The sequence below is a fragment of the Babylonia areolata genome, chromosome 14 (genome assembly GCF_041734735.1).
Source record: "Babylonia areolata isolate BAREFJ2019XMU chromosome 14, ASM4173473v1, whole genome shotgun sequence".
Classification (NCBI taxonomy): Eukaryota; Metazoa; Mollusca; class Gastropoda; order Neogastropoda; family Buccinidae; genus Babylonia; species Babylonia areolata.
In genome coordinates this window covers 34571467-34588008 of record NC_134889.1, presented here as the reverse complement: position 1 = coordinate 34588008, position 16542 = coordinate 34571467, and the positions used below count along the sequence as shown (strand labels likewise).

The 16542-nt window shown below is 40.3% G+C and overlaps 1 protein-coding gene across 2 annotated transcripts in view; it reads right to left on the bottom strand.

Annotated features, from left to right (window-relative positions):
* Nucleotides 1-1337: 1337 nt before the first annotated feature.
* The window catches only part of LOC143289600 (uncharacterized), a 39461-nt gene continuing 24256 nt past the window's right edge, over nucleotides 1338-16542 (bottom strand). The window contains exons 9-13 of one of the 2 annotated variants that reach the window (XM_076598636.1): nucleotides 16311-16492; nucleotides 14271-14421; nucleotides 12148-12320; nucleotides 4582-4767; nucleotides 1338-2516 (exon numbers count right to left, since the gene is read on the bottom strand). In XM_076598636.1, coding sequence (XP_076454751.1) covers nucleotides 2344-2516; nucleotides 4582-4767; nucleotides 12148-12320; nucleotides 14271-14421; nucleotides 16311-16492 — 865 coding nt within the window. In that variant the 3' untranslated portion in view covers nucleotides 1338-2343. The remainder of the gene's footprint in view (nucleotides 2517-4581; nucleotides 4768-12147; nucleotides 12321-14270; nucleotides 14422-16310; nucleotides 16493-16542) is intronic. The other variant, XM_076598637.1, reaches the window with a different exon arrangement.

The following is a 16542-nucleotide window of genomic DNA, read 5'->3' as shown; positions in this document are numbered from 1 at the left end:
ACAGCTCTGTGCTGTTCTTCTTCGTTCGTGGGCTGCAACTCCCACGTTCACTTGTATGTACATGAGTGGGATTTTACGTGAATGGCTATTTTTAACCCGTCATGTAGGCAGCCATACTCTGTTTTCAGGGGTGTGCATGGTGGGTATGTTCTTGTTTCCTTTACCCACCAAACACTGGCATGGATTACAGGATCTTCTGCTTGTGTAAACACATGAAGGGGGTTCAGGCACAAGTAGGTCTGCACATATGTTGACCTGGGAAATCAGAAAAATCTCCACCCTTTACCCACCAGGTGCCGTTACAGAGATTCGAACCCGAGACCCTCAGCTTGAAACTAAGTCCAACGCTTTACCCACTCTGCTACTGCACCTGTCTAGCTCTGTGTAAATGTAACATGCCAATCATGATTGGATGTAATCTGTAACTCAAACACTTCTGTGTAAATGTAACATGCCAACCATCATTGAGCATAATCTGTAACTCAAACACTTCTGTGTAAATGTAACATACCAATCATCATTGAGCATAATCTGTAACTCAAACACTTCTCTGTAAATGTAACATGCCAATCATGATTGAGCATAATCTGTAACTCAAACACTTATCTGTAAATGTAACATGCCAATCATGATTGGATGTAATCTGTTACTCAAACACTTCTCTGTAAATGTAACGTGTCACTAATTATTGAACATAATTAGTGACTCATACACATCTGTGAAAACTGTAGCACGTTGCTCATTATTCATTGCCAATAGTTTTATCGCTGTTTTCACAAATACTTCCATCAACTCTCTGCGGCCATTAATGTGACTGGCACATTTCTTCAGCCCACTATATTTGGCAAGGCACAGACACTGCTGTGCTCCATTCTGAAGAACATGTGATTTATTAGCTTGGAGATGATGCCAATGTTTGATTAGTAATCATAATATTTAACAAGCATCATTTACCAATACCACACAGAGGCAGAAATATTGAAATTTGTCACATCCTTATCAGGACAACAACAACAAAAGAACAAACAAAAGGAAACAAAACAGTAACCATTTGGTAGTCGTACTGTAAAAAGACACACAAGACTTTACATACCTTGGATAAGATTGTTTCCTGCCAGAAAAGGTTGACTCATCCATTCTGGTGTCAGTAACTCTCTACCTTAATACAGGAATGGTAAACTTATCTATACCTTGGATAAATCGAACCTTACAGAAGCTGACATTAAATTTAGCCCCCCCCACCCCCCACCCCCAGGCGTTGACTTATTCAGTCAACTGTGTATATATTTAGAAAGACATAAGTATATATGTGACAAGATATCACACCAAGTTAACCATCATAAAGGATCAACTGTGCAGTCTGACATAAATCATCACACCACATTCACTGCCACAAAGGATTGTGCAGTCCTTAGACATAAACTATCACACTACATTCACTGCCATAAAGAATCAAGTTCTCGGACATAAATTATCACAACACATTCCCTGACATAAAGGATTGTGCAGTTCTCAATTAGCACACCTAATTCATTGCCATGAAGGGTAGAATAGTTCACAATGAAAAAAAAAATCACTCAACGTCTGCCATAAAGGATCGTGCAGTTCTCGATAATCATACCAGATTCATTGCCATAAAAATCTCAATAAAAGATGAAATAAGATTATCACTGGACATTCTCTGCCATAGAGGATCAAGTTCTCAAACACAAATGATCACACGTCATTCACTGAATTAAAGGATTGAGCAGTTCTCAGAAATAAACTATCACACCTCATTCATTGCCCTAAAGAATCGTGCTGTTCTCAGACATAAATTATCACACCTCATTCATTGCCATAAAGAATCGTGCTGTTCTCAGACATAAATTATCACACCTCATTCATTGCCATAAAGAATCGTGCTGTTCTCAGACATAAACTATCACACCTCATTCACTGCCATAAAGAATCGTGCTGTTCTCAGACATAAACTGTCAAACCACATTCAATGCCATAAAGAATCGTGCTGTTCTCAGACATAAATTATCACACCACATTCACTGCCATAAAGAATCGTGCTGTTCTCAGACATAAACTATCACACCTCATTCACTGCCATAAAGAATCGTGCTGTTCTCAGACATAAATTATCACACCACACTCACTGCCATAAAGAATCGTGCTGTTCTCAGACATAAATTATCACACCTCATTCACTGCCATAAAGAATCGTGCTGTTCTCAGACATAAACTATCACACCACATTCACTGCCATAAAGGATCAAACAGTTGTCAGACACTTAAACCAAGCTCAGAGCAGGATGTCAGCAGAACTACAGTCTCACTGAAGGTCATGCCGGCTCAGGAGCGGAGGGGAGGAAAGCGTGGGTTGGTGTTGGTCAGGGGAGGCAAATGGGTGTCGGCTGGCATGCGCATGCCCGGCGCTCCGGCGTCCAGAGCGGGAATGGGGAAGCTGTCCTCGGAGGAGGAGTCATCGCTTCTCTGGCTCCGGCTGGTGTCTGGGTCTCCCTCTGCTGCCACGCCCCCACCAGTCACCGGACAGAAGACCACACAGGCAGTGTTATCTCCAAAGGTGTGTGTGTGTGTGTGTGTATGTGTGTGTGTGTACAATTTATTTGTTGGATAATTTTTTTACACTGTTGTACAATACCTTATTGTCTTAATGCGCACACGCGCGCGCGCGTGCGTGCGTGTGCATATTACATATGTGCATATATACGATTTATTTGTTGGATGTTTTTATTTGTTTACATTGTTATACAATACCTTATTGTCTTAATGTGTGTGTGTGTGTGTGTGTGTGTGTGTGTGTGTTCAGTATTTCGTCAGCTACTGCGAATATACGCCCATACACCCAAATGTCTTAAAGTATCAAAATTTGACGTACTCTGAAAAGACAGATGTTTCGTTCAATCTGTTTAGATTCATTAACTCACTCAGTATGGCCAGTCCTCTCTTCTCCTCTACACAAACCCCTCGATGTCCAGTGGGTGTCTGAATGACCCAACCTTTAGCTTCCGTCGTCAGAATTGTGGTATTCTTTGTCAACATTCGCGTCTTCAATAAAAGAACCTTCCGCTTGCAATATTTTGATGATGGTAATTGGGGTGAAACGCTATTAACATCGTCTCTTTCGCCGTTCGTATGGAAAGACTTAAAACTATTTTAGCTGAATTCTGACTGCAGCTGTCACCTCACACATAACATGTATATTCAAAATGAGAACACACATCACAAATGAATACTTGAATTGTGTGCTCATGTACCTGTGTATGATGTGTTGCAAACTTAAACATTGTGGCCCTGAAATATTTGATTTGTCATTTATAAAATGTTTTTATTTCACATCTCCGTTCCATTTTTTGGTTAAATCTTATTTTCAGTGTGAATACGTTTTGAAAGAATTGACTGCATGTGTGTGAGTTTGTAAAAAGGACTGTTTGTTCATTGTCTTCATGGATCTTTTCTTCTTCTTCTTCTTCTTCTCTCTCTCTCTCTCTCTCTCTCTCTCTCTCTGTGGCGCATTCGCTGCTCTTTGCATTTTTTTCTGTAATGGTATGATTGTGTGTGTTTTATCTTCAGTTTAACGTCTGTTCACTATAAGTGTTTTTTGATTGTGTGTGTGTGTGTGTGTGTGTGTGTGCGTGTGCGCGCGTGTGTGTGTGTGTGTGAGTGTGTGTGTGTGTGTGTGTGCGTGCGTGTGTGCGTGTGCGTGTGTGTGCGTGTGTGTGTGTGTGTGTGTGTGACCGAAATCCGACTGTCCAACGACACAGGAAACAAACAAAGCACGAGCGTCTTATCCAGTACAGCCGGGCAGCACTCAGCGTCAGGCTGCACTGCAGGTGGCCAGCCCACTCCACACACTTTCACTTCCTCAAGGAGGCGTCACTGCGTTCGGACAAATCCATATACGCTACACCGCATCTGCTAGACAGACGCCTGACAGCAGCATAACCCAACACGCATGTCAGGCCCCGAGCCCATGTTTATATATTTGTGTACCTATCAGAGTGGATTTCTTTTCACAGAATTTTGTCAGAGGACACCACTCTCGTTGCCATGGGTTCTTTTTCAGTGCGCCAAGTGCGTGCTGCACACGGGACCTCGGTTTATCGTCTCATCCGAACGACTAGACGCTCAGTTTGATTTTCCATTCAAACTTGGGAAGAGAGGGCGAGAGCGGGATTCGAACCCACACCCTCACGACGGACTCTCTGTACTGGCAGCCAAGCGTTTTAATTAACCATTCTGCCACCTTCCACTCCACACTAGTCATTCAGATGAGACGATAAACCGAGGTCCCGTGTGCAGCATGCACTTAGCGCACGTAAAAGAACCCACGGCAACAAAGAGGTTGTCCCTGGCAAAATTCTGTAGAAAAATCCACTGCGATAGGAAAAACAAATAAAACTGCGCGCAGGAAAAAAAAAAGAAAAAAAGAAAAAAAAATGGTGGCGCTGTAGTGCAGTGACATGCTCTCCCTGGGGAGAGCAGCCCGAATTTCACACAGAGAAATCTGTTGTGATTAAAATAAATATAAATACAAATACAACACACGGCACAGCGTGCAATGCTCACCCCTTTCAGCCTGTGACCGGAGGTCCTGAACAGCTGTCCGGGCGGTCAGATACTTTCTGAGGAACGCGGCCGCAACTGTCAGCGCAGTCAGCGCCACGCCCCCGGCCACCACCCCGGCGATTATCACACCTGTGCTGCTGCTGCTGCTGGTGATGCCCGTGGAGGAGCCGCCAGACCCTTGGGATGCTGGTAAAAAACAGACAGGTGGGCGGGGGATGGGGATGGTTGAGGCATCTGTACCTGGGGAGGCTTACCAGGGTGAACTACGTTTACGTGTGAAGTGGAGGGAGTGAGATATTCGTACGTGTGCGGAGTTGGGGGTTGATACGTCTTTACATGTCGAGAGTTAGGGATGGAGATATATGTGCATGTCGAGAGTTCGGGGTTGAGATATCTGTACATGTCGAGAGTTCGGGGTTGAGATATCTGTACATGTCGAGAGTTCGGGGTTGAGATATCTGTGCATGTGGAGAGTTCGGGGTTAAAATATCTTTATGTGTGGAGAGTTAGGGAGTGAGATATCTTTACATGTGGAGAGTTAGGGGTTAAAATATCTTTATGTGTGGAGAGTTAGGGGTTGAGATATCTGTACATGTCAAGAGTTAGGGGTTAAAATATCTTTATGTGTGGAGAGTTAGGGAGTGAGATATCTGTACATGTCGAGAGTTAGGGATTAAAATATCTTTATGTGTGGGGAGTTAGGGAGTGAGATATCTGTACATGTCGAGAGTTCATTCATTCATTCATTCATTTTGCCCATCGCTCCTGGTGGAGCATAGGCCATCGACGACCCCTCGCCTCGCCATGTGGAGAGTTCGGGGTTAAAATATCTTTCTGTGTGGAGAGCTAGGGAGTGAGATATCTTTACATGTGGCGAGTTAGGAGTGAGATATCTTTACATGTGGCGAGTTAGGAGTGAGATATGTCTACATGTGGAGAGTTAGGGAGTGAGATATCTTTGCATGTGGAGAGTTAGGGGTTAAAATATGTATGTGTGGAGAGTTAGGGGTTAAAATATGTATGTGTGGAGAGTTAGGGAGTGAGATATCCGTTCATGTGGAGAGTTAGGGAGTGAGACATCTTTATATGTGGAGAGTTAGGGGTTAAAATATCTTTATGTGTGGAGAGTTAGGGAGTGAGATATCTTTACATGTGGAGAGTTAGGGGTTAAAATATCTTTATGTGTGGAGAGTTAGGGGTTGAGATATCTGTACATGTCGAGAGTTCGGGGTTAAAATATCTTTCTGTGTGGAGAGCTGGGGAGTGAGATATGTGAACATGTGGAGAGTTAGGGATTGAGATATGTGTACATGAGGAGAGTTAGGGAGTGAGATATCTTTGCATGTGGAGAGTTAGGGGTTAAAATATCTATGTGTGGAGAGTTAGGGAGTGAGATATCCGTTCATGTGGAGAGTTAAGGAGTGAGACATCTTTACATGTGGAGAGTTAGGGGTTAAAATATCTTTATGTGTGGAGACTTAGGGCGTGAGATATCTTTGCATGTGGAGAGTTAGGGGTTAAAATATCTTTATGTGTGGAGAGTTAGGGAGTGAGATATCTGTACATGTCGAGAGTTAGGGATTAAAATATCTTTATGTGTGGGGAGTTAGGGAGTGAGATATCCGTACATGTGGAGAGTTAGGGGTTAAAATATCTTTATGTGTAGAGAGTTAGGGAGTGAGATATCTTTACATGTGGAGAGTTAGGGAGTGAGATATCTTTACATGTGGCGAGTTAGGGAGTGAGATATGTGTACATGTGGAGAGTTAGGGAGTGAGATATGTGTACATGTGGAGAGTTAGGGAGTGAGATATGTGTACATGTGGAGAGTTAGGGAGTGAGATATCTTTGCATGTGGAGAGTTAGGGGTTAAAATATGTATGTGTGGAGAGTTAGGGAGTGAGACATCTTTATATGTGGAGAGTTAGGGGTTAAAATATCTTTATGTGTGGAGAGTTAGGGAGTGAGATATCTTTACATGTGGAGAGTTCAGGGTTAAAATATCTTTCTGTGTGGAGAGTTAGGGAGTGAGATATCTGTACATGTGGAGAGTTAGGGAGTGAGATATCTGTACATGTGGAGAGTTAGGGAGTGAGATATCTGTACATGTGGAGAGAGGGGTTGAGATATCTTTGCATGTGGAGAGTTAGGGGTTAAACTATCTTTATGTGTGGAGAGTTAGGGGTTGAGATATCTGTACATGTCGAGAGTTAGGGATTAAAATATCTTTATGTGTGGGGAGTTAGGGAGTGAGATATCTTTACATGTGGAGAGTTCGGGGTTAAAATATCTTTCTGTGTGGAGAGTTAGGGAGTGAGATATCTGTACATGTGGAGAGTTAGGGAGTGAGATATGTGTACATGTGGAGAGTTAGGAGTGAGATATGTGTACATGTGGAGAGTTAGGGAGTGAGATATCTTTGCATGTGGAGAGTTTGGGGTTGAGATATCTTTATGTGTGGTGAGTTAGGGAGTGAGATATCCGTACATGTGGAGAGTTAGGGAGTGAGATATCCATACATGTGGAGAGTTAGGGGTTAACATATCTTTACATGTGGAGAGTTAGGGGTTGAGATATCTTTACATGTGGAGAGTTAGGGGTTGAGAAATCTTTACATGTGGAGAGTTTGGGGTTGAGAAATCTTTACATGTGGAGAGTTTGGGGAGAAAGATATCCGTTCATGTGCAGAATAATGGAGGGATATACATTCACGAGTGGAGAGTAACAAGAGGTGATATACCTTTACATGTGGAAATATCCGTGCGTGTGAAGAGTAAGAGGGGGGTAATTTATCGTACATGTTGAGAGGTACTCGGGTGTTTTCTTTACGTGCGGAGTGTAAAACGGGGCGAAATATCTGTACATGTGAAGCGTAAGAAGAAGTAATAATAATAATAATGGTATTTATACAGCGCTGAATCTTGTGCCGAGACAAATCAAAGCGCTTTCGCACCAGTCATTGCATGCATAACTCTAAAACTGGAGAAACTGAAGACGAGGAAGGAGTGAGATATCTTCACGTGTGGTGAATGACAGTGGGTGAAAATTACTATCCGTGCATGTGGAGAGTAAGAGAGAAGGAGGAAGTGGGTTGGTGTTGGTTTGGGGGAGGGGGGGGGGGTGGTGAAGGGTGGAAAGAAAAAACAAAAAGAGCTTCTCTTGATATTTGAAAAATACCACAATTCTCTCGATGAATGAAAACCCCCTATGAAGAACCTTCTCTTGAAAGGGGGAAAATAAAAAGAACTTCTCTTGAAGGGTGTAAAAACGAAATGAACCTTTTCTTAAAGGAGGAAAACACTACCTTCTTTGGAGATTGAAAAAAACAAAAGAACTTTAACCCTGAAGGCTAAAAACGACAACTTCTCTTGAAGGCTGAAAATTAAGCTTTTCTTCTAAGGGGCAAACAACAAAACCACAATGAAACTGTCATGACGGGTGAAAAAAAAGCTTCTCTAGAAGGATGAGGGAAAACCTTCTCTTGAAGGGTGTTATAGTATCTTGAAGGGTGAAGAAAAACCTTCTCTTGAGGGTGTTAAAGTATCTTGAATGGTAAAGAAAAACCTTCTCTTGAAGGGGGTTAAATTCTCTTGAAGGGTGGGGGAAAACCCTCTCTTGAAGGGTGTTAAATACTCTTGAAGGGTGGGGGAAAACCTTCTCTTGAAGGGTGTTAAATACTCTTGAAGGGTGAAGAAAAACCTTCTCTTGAAGGGTGTTAAATTGTCTTGAAGGGTGGGGGAAAACCTTCTCTTGAAGGATGCTAAAGTATCTTGAAAGGTGGGGGAAAACCCTCTCTTGAAGGGTGCTAAAGTATCTTAAAGGGTGTGGGAAAACCTTCTCTTGAAGGGTGCTAAAGTATCTTAAAGGGTGAAGAAAAACCCTCTCTTGAAGGGTGCTAAAGTATCTTAAAGGGTGAAGAAAAACCCTCTCTTTAAAGGTGGTAAAGTATCTTAAAGGGTGAAGAAAAACCTTCTCTTGAAGGGTGCTAAAGTATCATAAAGGGTGAAGAAAAACCTTCTCTTGAAGGGTGCTAAAGTATCTTAAAGGGTGAAGAAAAACCTTCTCTTAAAGGGTGTTAAAGTATCTTAAAGGGTGAAGAAAAACCCTCTCTTGAAGGGTGCTAAAGTATCTTAAAGGGTGAAGAAAAACCTTCTCTTAAAGGGTGCTAAAGTATCTTAAAGGGTGAAGAAAAACCCTCTCTTGAAGGGTGCTAAAGTATCTTAAAGGGTGAAGAAAAACCTTCTCTTAAAGGGTGCTAAAGTATCTTAAAGGGTGAAGAAAAACCCTCTCTTGAAGGGTGCTAAAGTATCTTAAAGGGTGAAGAAAAACCTTCTCTTAAAGGGTGCTAAAGTATCTTAAAGGGTGAAGAAAAACCCTCTCTTTAAAGGTGGTAAAGTATCTTAAAGGGTGAAGAAAAACCTTCTCTTGAAGGGTGCTAAAGTATCTTAAAGGGTGAAGAAAAACCTTCTCTTAAAGGGTGCTAAAGTATCTTAAAGGGTGAAGAAAAACCCTCTCTTTAAAGGTGGTAAAGTATCTTAAAGGGTGAAGAAAAACCTTCTCTTGAAGGGTGTTAAAGCATCTTAAAGGGTGAAGAAAAACCCTCTCTTGAAGGGTGCTAAAGTATCTTAAAGGGTGAAGAAAAACCTTCTCTTGAAGGGTGCTAAAGTATCTTAAAGGGTGAAGAAAAACCTTCTCTTGAAGGGTGCTAAAGTATCTTAAAGGGTGAAGAAAAACCCTCTCTTGAAGGGTGCTAAAGTATCTTAAAGGGTGAAGAAAAACCTTCTCTTGAAGGGTGCTAAAGTATCTTAAAGGGTGAAGAAAAACCTTCTCTTGAAGGGTGCTAAAGTATCTTAAAGGGTGAAGAAAAACCCTCTCTTGAAGGGTGCTAAAGTATCTTAAAGGGTGAAGAAAAACCCTCTCTTGAAGGGTGCTAAAGTATCATAAAGGGTGAAGAAAAACCTTCTCTTGAAGGGTGCTAAAGTATCATAAAGGGTGAAGAAAAACCTTCTCTTGAAGGGTGCTAAAGTATCTTAAAGGGTGAAGAAAAACCTTCTCTTGAAGGGTGCTAAAGTATCTTAAAGGGTGAAGAAAAACCTCTCTTGAAGGGTGCTAAAGTATCTTAAAGGGTGAAGAAAAACCTTCTCTTGAAGGGTGTTAAAGTATCTTAAAGGGTGAAGAAAAACCTTCTCTTGAAGGGTGCTAAAGTATCTTAAAGGGTGAAGAAAAACCTTCTCTTGAAGGGTGCTAAAGTATCTTAAAGGGTGAAGAAAAACCCTCTCTTGAAGGGTGCTAAAGTATCTTAAAGGGTGAAGAAAAACCTTCTCTTGAAGGGTGTTAAAGTATCTTAAAGGGTGAAGAAAAACCCTCTCTTGAAGGGTGTTAAATTGTCTTGAAGAGTGGGGGAAAACCTTCTGTTGCAGGGAGTTAAATTCTCTTTAAGGGTGAAGAAAAACCTTCTCTTGAAGGGTGGGGGAAAACCCTCTCTTAAAGGGTGTTAAATTCTCTTGAAGGGTGCGGGGAAACCTTCTCTTGAAAGGTGCTAAAGTATCTTGAAGGGTGAAGAAAAACCTTCTCTTGAAGGGGGTTAAATTCTCTTGAAAGGTGAAGAAAAACCTTCTCTTGAAGGGTGTTAAATTCTCTTGAAGGATGGGGATAAAAAGGAACATTGCTTTGAAGGCTGAAAAAGAACCTTCTTTTAACGATAGAATAAAGAGAACTTTCTTCTGAAGTGTAAAGAAATAACAACTACCCTTCAAGGGTAAACAAAAACTTGAGAACCTTCTTTTGAAGGGTGTAGAAAGAACCTTCTTTTGAAGGGTGTAGAAAGAACCTTCTTTTGAAGGGTGTAGAAAGAACCTTCTTTTGTAGGGTGTAGAAAGAACCTTCTTTTGAAGGGTGTAGAAAGAACCTTCTCGTGAAAAGTGAAACAAACCGATAGAATGTTGAAAAAAAATTCCCCTTTTTCAAGGGTAGACAATGAATGGTGAAAACAAATTCTCTTGAAGGGTGAAAAACCCCGTCTGTTGAGGAGAAAAAACACCTTTCTCTCGTAAAAAAAGATATTATTTTGAAGGTTAAATACAACAATAACAAACAAAAACCCATCTCTTGCACTTTGAGAAAAGAAAACCTCTTAAAGGGTGAAAAACAAATTCTCTTGAAGAGGAAAGGAAAGGAACTTTATGAACGGTGAAAAAAATAACACCAACTTCTCTTCAAAAGCGAAAAAGAAGAAGAAGAAGAAGATGAAGAAAAAAAAAGACCCACCCCCTCATACCCCCCCCTCCCTCCCGAAAAAAAAAGAAGAAAAACACCAACTTCTCTTCAAACTAAAGGCAAAAAAAAAACAACAGCAAAAAAATGACCGAAAACAAAAAAGAACACTCTTGAAGGTTAAAAAAAAAAGAAGTAAAGAACCATCTCTTGACGAATGAAAAAAAGAGAAACATTCTCTTCAAGAGTGAAAAAAAAAAGAACCTTCTTTAGCAGTGAGGGAAAAAAAACCCAGAAATACCTTCTGTTGGAAGATAAAAATATATTTTCTCTTCAAGAGTAAAAATACCTTCTCTTGGAAGATAAAAATAGACTTTCTCTTGCAGGGTGAAGATGCCTTCTCTTGGAAGATAAAGACAGATTTTCTCTTGAAAAGTAATTAAAAAAAAACAAAGAAAAACAACAACAAAAAACCCCCAACAAAACAAAACCTTCACATGTGAGGTAAAAAAGGAAGCTTCTCTATACCTTCTGTTGGAAGATAAAAACAGACTTTCTCTTGAAGGGTAAAAATACCTTCTGTTGGAAGATAAAAACAGACTTTCTCTTGAAGGGTAAAAATACCTTCTCTTGGAAGATAGAAAATAAACTTTCTCTTGAAGGGTAAAAATACCTTCTCTTGGAAGATAGAAAATAAACTTTCTCTTGAAGGGTAAAAATACCTTCTCTCGGAAGATAGAAAATAAACTTTCTTTTAAAGGGTACAAACGACCAAACATTTATTGAAGGTTGGAGGAAATCTTTCTCTTTAAGTTGTGAAAAAAACCCCACACCAACCTTCCCTTGAATGGTGAAAAATCAAATATTAAATATCTTGAACAGTGAAAACATATAACCTTCTCTCAAAGGGTGAAAAATGACCTTTCTTCTGTAGGGTGAAAAAATGTTTGGGGGGAAACCCTTCATTTGAAGGGTGGATAAAAGGAACGTTCTCTCAAAAGGTGCTAAAAAAAAAAAATCAAAAAAAAATCTCAGGAATATGGGGTGGGCGTGGTTGTGGGGTGGAGGTGGGGGGGGATCCTTCTCTTGAAGATGAAAAAAAAAAAAATCCAACAAAACAAACCTTTTCTTGAACGGCAAAATAGAAAGAAGCGACAACCAAACAACCACACTTTTTCTCAAAGTGTAAAAAAACAAAGAAACAAAACAAAAAACAGCGCACAACACAGCACGTGACACACCACATCACACGGCACATGACACACAGCAAGTGACACAGCACATGAAACAGCGCGTATAACATGTGACACAGCGAGTGACACTGCGCACGCGCCAACCCCGACTCCTGCCCACCTGTCCCGCAGACCAGCCCCACGTCCTGCGCGTGCGAGCAGTCATGGTGGCCCGGCCCCCGGTGGGGGCAGAGGAAGAGGGAGCCCTCGCTGCCCGTGCAGTCCACATTGTCCATCCAGATGGGCCCCGTGCCGGGCTCGAACTGACCCCCCTCTGCCACTGTATGGCTGCCTCTGGTACGCAGGACAAGAAAAAGAATATATATATATATATATATATATATATGATTTAAAGAAAGAAGAAGAAAATCTGAATGGTTTGTTCATTGTTGCGTATTGTCCAGAAAGGTGGCACAATGGGTCAAAGAAACACGCTCATCTGCCGACACAGAGAGGCTGTGAGACGCTGGGTTCGAATCCCGCTCTCGCCCTTTGTCTCCCCAAGTTCGACTGGACAATCAAACTGAGTGTCTAGTCGTTCGGATGATGAGACGATAAACCGAGGAGGTCCCGTGTGCAGCACGCACTTGGCGCACTGAAAAAGAGAAACCCATGGCAACGAGAGTGTTGTGTGTGTGTGTGTGTCTGTGGTAAACTTTAACATTGACATTTTCTCTGCAAATACTTTGTCAGTTGACACCAAATTAGGCATAAAAATTAGGAAAAATTCAGTTCTTTCCAGTCATCTTGTTTAAAACAATACTGCACCTCTGGGATGGGCACAAAAAAAAATTAAAAAAGGAGCCAAATTATATGCAAACTGATTTTACTGTTATATTTATTTATTTTTTTATTACCTGAACTTGGCACTTTGATCCGGCTGATATTCTGACACAACAACAAGAGCAGTTATTTCTATCATTTTTTGTTCAAACAGGAACTTCTTTTGCTAAGCATGGAAGTTATATTTCTGGTGCATGTCTTTGGTGCAGATCGTAAAAATGGGAAATTAATCTGTAATTAATGCTAGGGGGGTTAATTTGCTTTAAACTGATCTTTCTCATCTTAAACATTACATTTTGAAATTATACTCAATACATAAAAAGCTTGTGTGTTTTACTCTCAGTGTACAGGGCTTTCACTATATTCATTCGCCCAAGTGGTCTTTTTCGGAAAATACTAAAATCAATACTACGAGTGGACATTACAGATCTAATGGCTGAGCCCTGAAGGTCATGAGCAAAAATCAGCTGCGTACACATGTTTATACATATTCAAAGCGTGTGCTGATATTCCTCTCAAACGCGAAGGACGCCATTTTGTTTCAAGTTGTTGACCTGTCCGTTCAATCCTATATTCAATCGACAATACACGATAACATGTGATGGAAAGTTGGAGAAGGAGACCGTTAAATATTTATTCAGAGAAAGATTTGTCAACCTCATCACTTACTGGATTATGCCCTAAACTGCCATAAAAATATCAAAATCAGTTGGAATTTACAGTTTAAAATAATAAACCATGAGAGTTAATACCCTTGATGAAACGTAAAAAATTCCAGTCTTGACTTTTCTCAAAATGAAGTCCTTTTCACTTCATACGACGTTTAAAAGTACTTGTACTTGGCTCTACATGTTATTAGTTTAACAAAATACTTAATTTTCATATCAACTTTAAAACTATAAAACTAGAATGAACATAAAAGAGAAATTGAACAGACTGCATTCCCGGCGGGTGTAACTAAACTTTTACATCTATCCAGATCCAGAGAAAATGGCTAAATGTTACAGTGTGATTACGGCGATAGCGACGTCTCCTTTACCGCGGACTTGAAAAGAAATTTGAATTGCCCTTAAAGATTTTTTGAATGCCCAAGATACACCAGAATAATATGATTTTAACAGCGTTCTCACTGCGAATACCGCAGTCGATTTATCGCCCTAAAAAAGCATGTTTGAATATTAAATTTTTGAACGTCAGTTAAGGACCACGATAGTGTACTGGGTAAGACAGTTTCTTCTCACTCGAATCCGCCTTCAGGACTTTTTTTTCTTTCTTTCTTTTTTTTTTTTTTTTTTAACCCGGAGCTTTATAATAACAAATACAGAACATATTTTAACGATTAGATTTTTTTTTAAAGTGTATCACAAGTGAGTCTTGAAGGCCTTGCCTCTCTTGTTTTTCTCTGCTTCTATTTCGTTCCCTAGCGTTGGGTTAAAAAAACAAACAAAAAACCATTCTTACCCAGTGAAGTTCAGCATGCTGCAGACGACAGAAGCGTCAGTGACGTCAAAACCGTTGTTGCACACCGTACCCCACACCCCTCCAATGCTGACCTCCAGACGACCTTCAGATGGCCTTGTTCCGTTCACGAGACGCACCAAGGTCAAGCTAGCTGTACAACACAGGTCTGACATGAATGGATGATGAGACTAGCGGAGTAACTGATTAACAAACAATAAAGAGTGGTAACTCTCTCCACACACAAGGTACACAACTTCAAGTCAATGCTGCTTATGCTACCGATTCAGCCCCCACACAGATAAATAAAAGCTACATTGGAACAAATCCTTAAACAAAAAGGAAGCTTGTATTTATACCGATCATCTGACATGTGCGCACAGTTACAATGACAGAAGAAATGTGCTAACACAAATGAACTTTCTTGAGGAAGTATCTGGGTTTGTTCCAGTGTACCTTTTATTCACCTGTGTGAATGGGTAGCATAAGCAGCACTGACCTGAAGTTGTGTACCTTGTGTGTGGAGATTTTCACAGGTCTGACAGTGAAGTTATGGCAACATGCGCGCACGTGTGTAAGAGGAGGAGAAAGGGGGGCGTGGGGGGAGGGGGGGACATGTGGTGTGGGGACGGGGCGTGTGTGTGTGGGGGGTGGGAGGGGGTGGGGGAGGGGACGTGTATTCAGGTGTGCATGCTTGCAGGTGTGAGCGAGCACAGGTGTGCTTGTTTGTACGTATGTGCACACGCTTGTTCATGTATGAACTATGTAGCATGGTGACTTTTCGATGTCTACGTCACGAGTTCCCTGCCTGAAAGGCGTGAACGTCAGTCTGCGTCATCATCATTATCATTACATTTAATTAGGGTCATCATCATCATTATCATTATCATCATCATCATTATAATTACATTTAATTAGGATCATCATTATCATTATCATTATCTAGGATCATCATCATCATTATCATCATCATCATCATCATTATAATTACATTTAATTAGGATCATCATTATCATTATCATCATCATTACATTTAATTAGGATCATCATCATCATTATCATTATCATCATCATTTATCATTACATTTAATTAGGATCATCATCATCATTATCATTACATTTAATTAGGATCATCATCATCATCATCATCATTACACCATCATCATCATTACATATCACTGGGATCATCATCATTATCATTACATTTAAGTAGGATCATCATCATCAGCAGCAGCATTACATTTCATTAGGATCATCATCATCATCATTATCATTACATTTCATCAGGATCATAATCATCATCATAACATTTCATTAGGATCATCATCATCATCCTTATCATTACATTTCATTAGGATCATCATCATCATCATTACATATCATCATCATCATTACATATCATTAGGATAACCATCATCATATATCATTAGGATCATCATCATCATCATCATCATTACATGGCATTAGGATCATCATCATCATCATCAGATATAATCATAATCATCATCATTACTATTATTATTATCATATCATAATTAGTACCATCACTATCATTTTGTTGCTATCATTATCATGATCATTATTATAATATCATCATCATTATATCATTATTATCCTTATCCTCAAGTTATCATTATCATAATTATCATTGTATCTTATTATTACTATTATCATTACTATCATCATTATCGTTTTTATCATCATGATGATCATCATCATATCATTATTATTATCATCATCACTATCATCATTCTATTCATTATGAGTATTATTACTATCATCATTCTATTCATTATCATCATCACCATTATCATTATTACTACCATCATCATTATTATTGTTTTATCATCATTATCATCATCACCATCATTATTACTATCATCATCAGAAGCAGCAGCATTATTATTATATCATCGCCATCATATCAACATCATATCATCAACATCATCATCACCATCATTATTACTATCATCATCAGAAGCAGCAGCATTATTGTTATACCATCATCGTCATCATCATCGTCATCATCATCATTATACCCACAGGCGTTGGCAGGCGCACAGTCCACCCCGACGTCCTCAGAGTGCTTGCAGTCATGTATTCCTACGCCGGCGTGAGCACACTGGAAGAGGGAAGACTCGGCGCCGCTGCAGGCCACCTGGTCCAGCCAAATAGTCCCCTGCCCCTCCCCGTAGTGACTGTCACCGTGCACCTCTGGCACCAAGCTGCAGGCAAGGCAAGGCAGCACAGCTTAGAAACAGCACAGCGTTGCAGA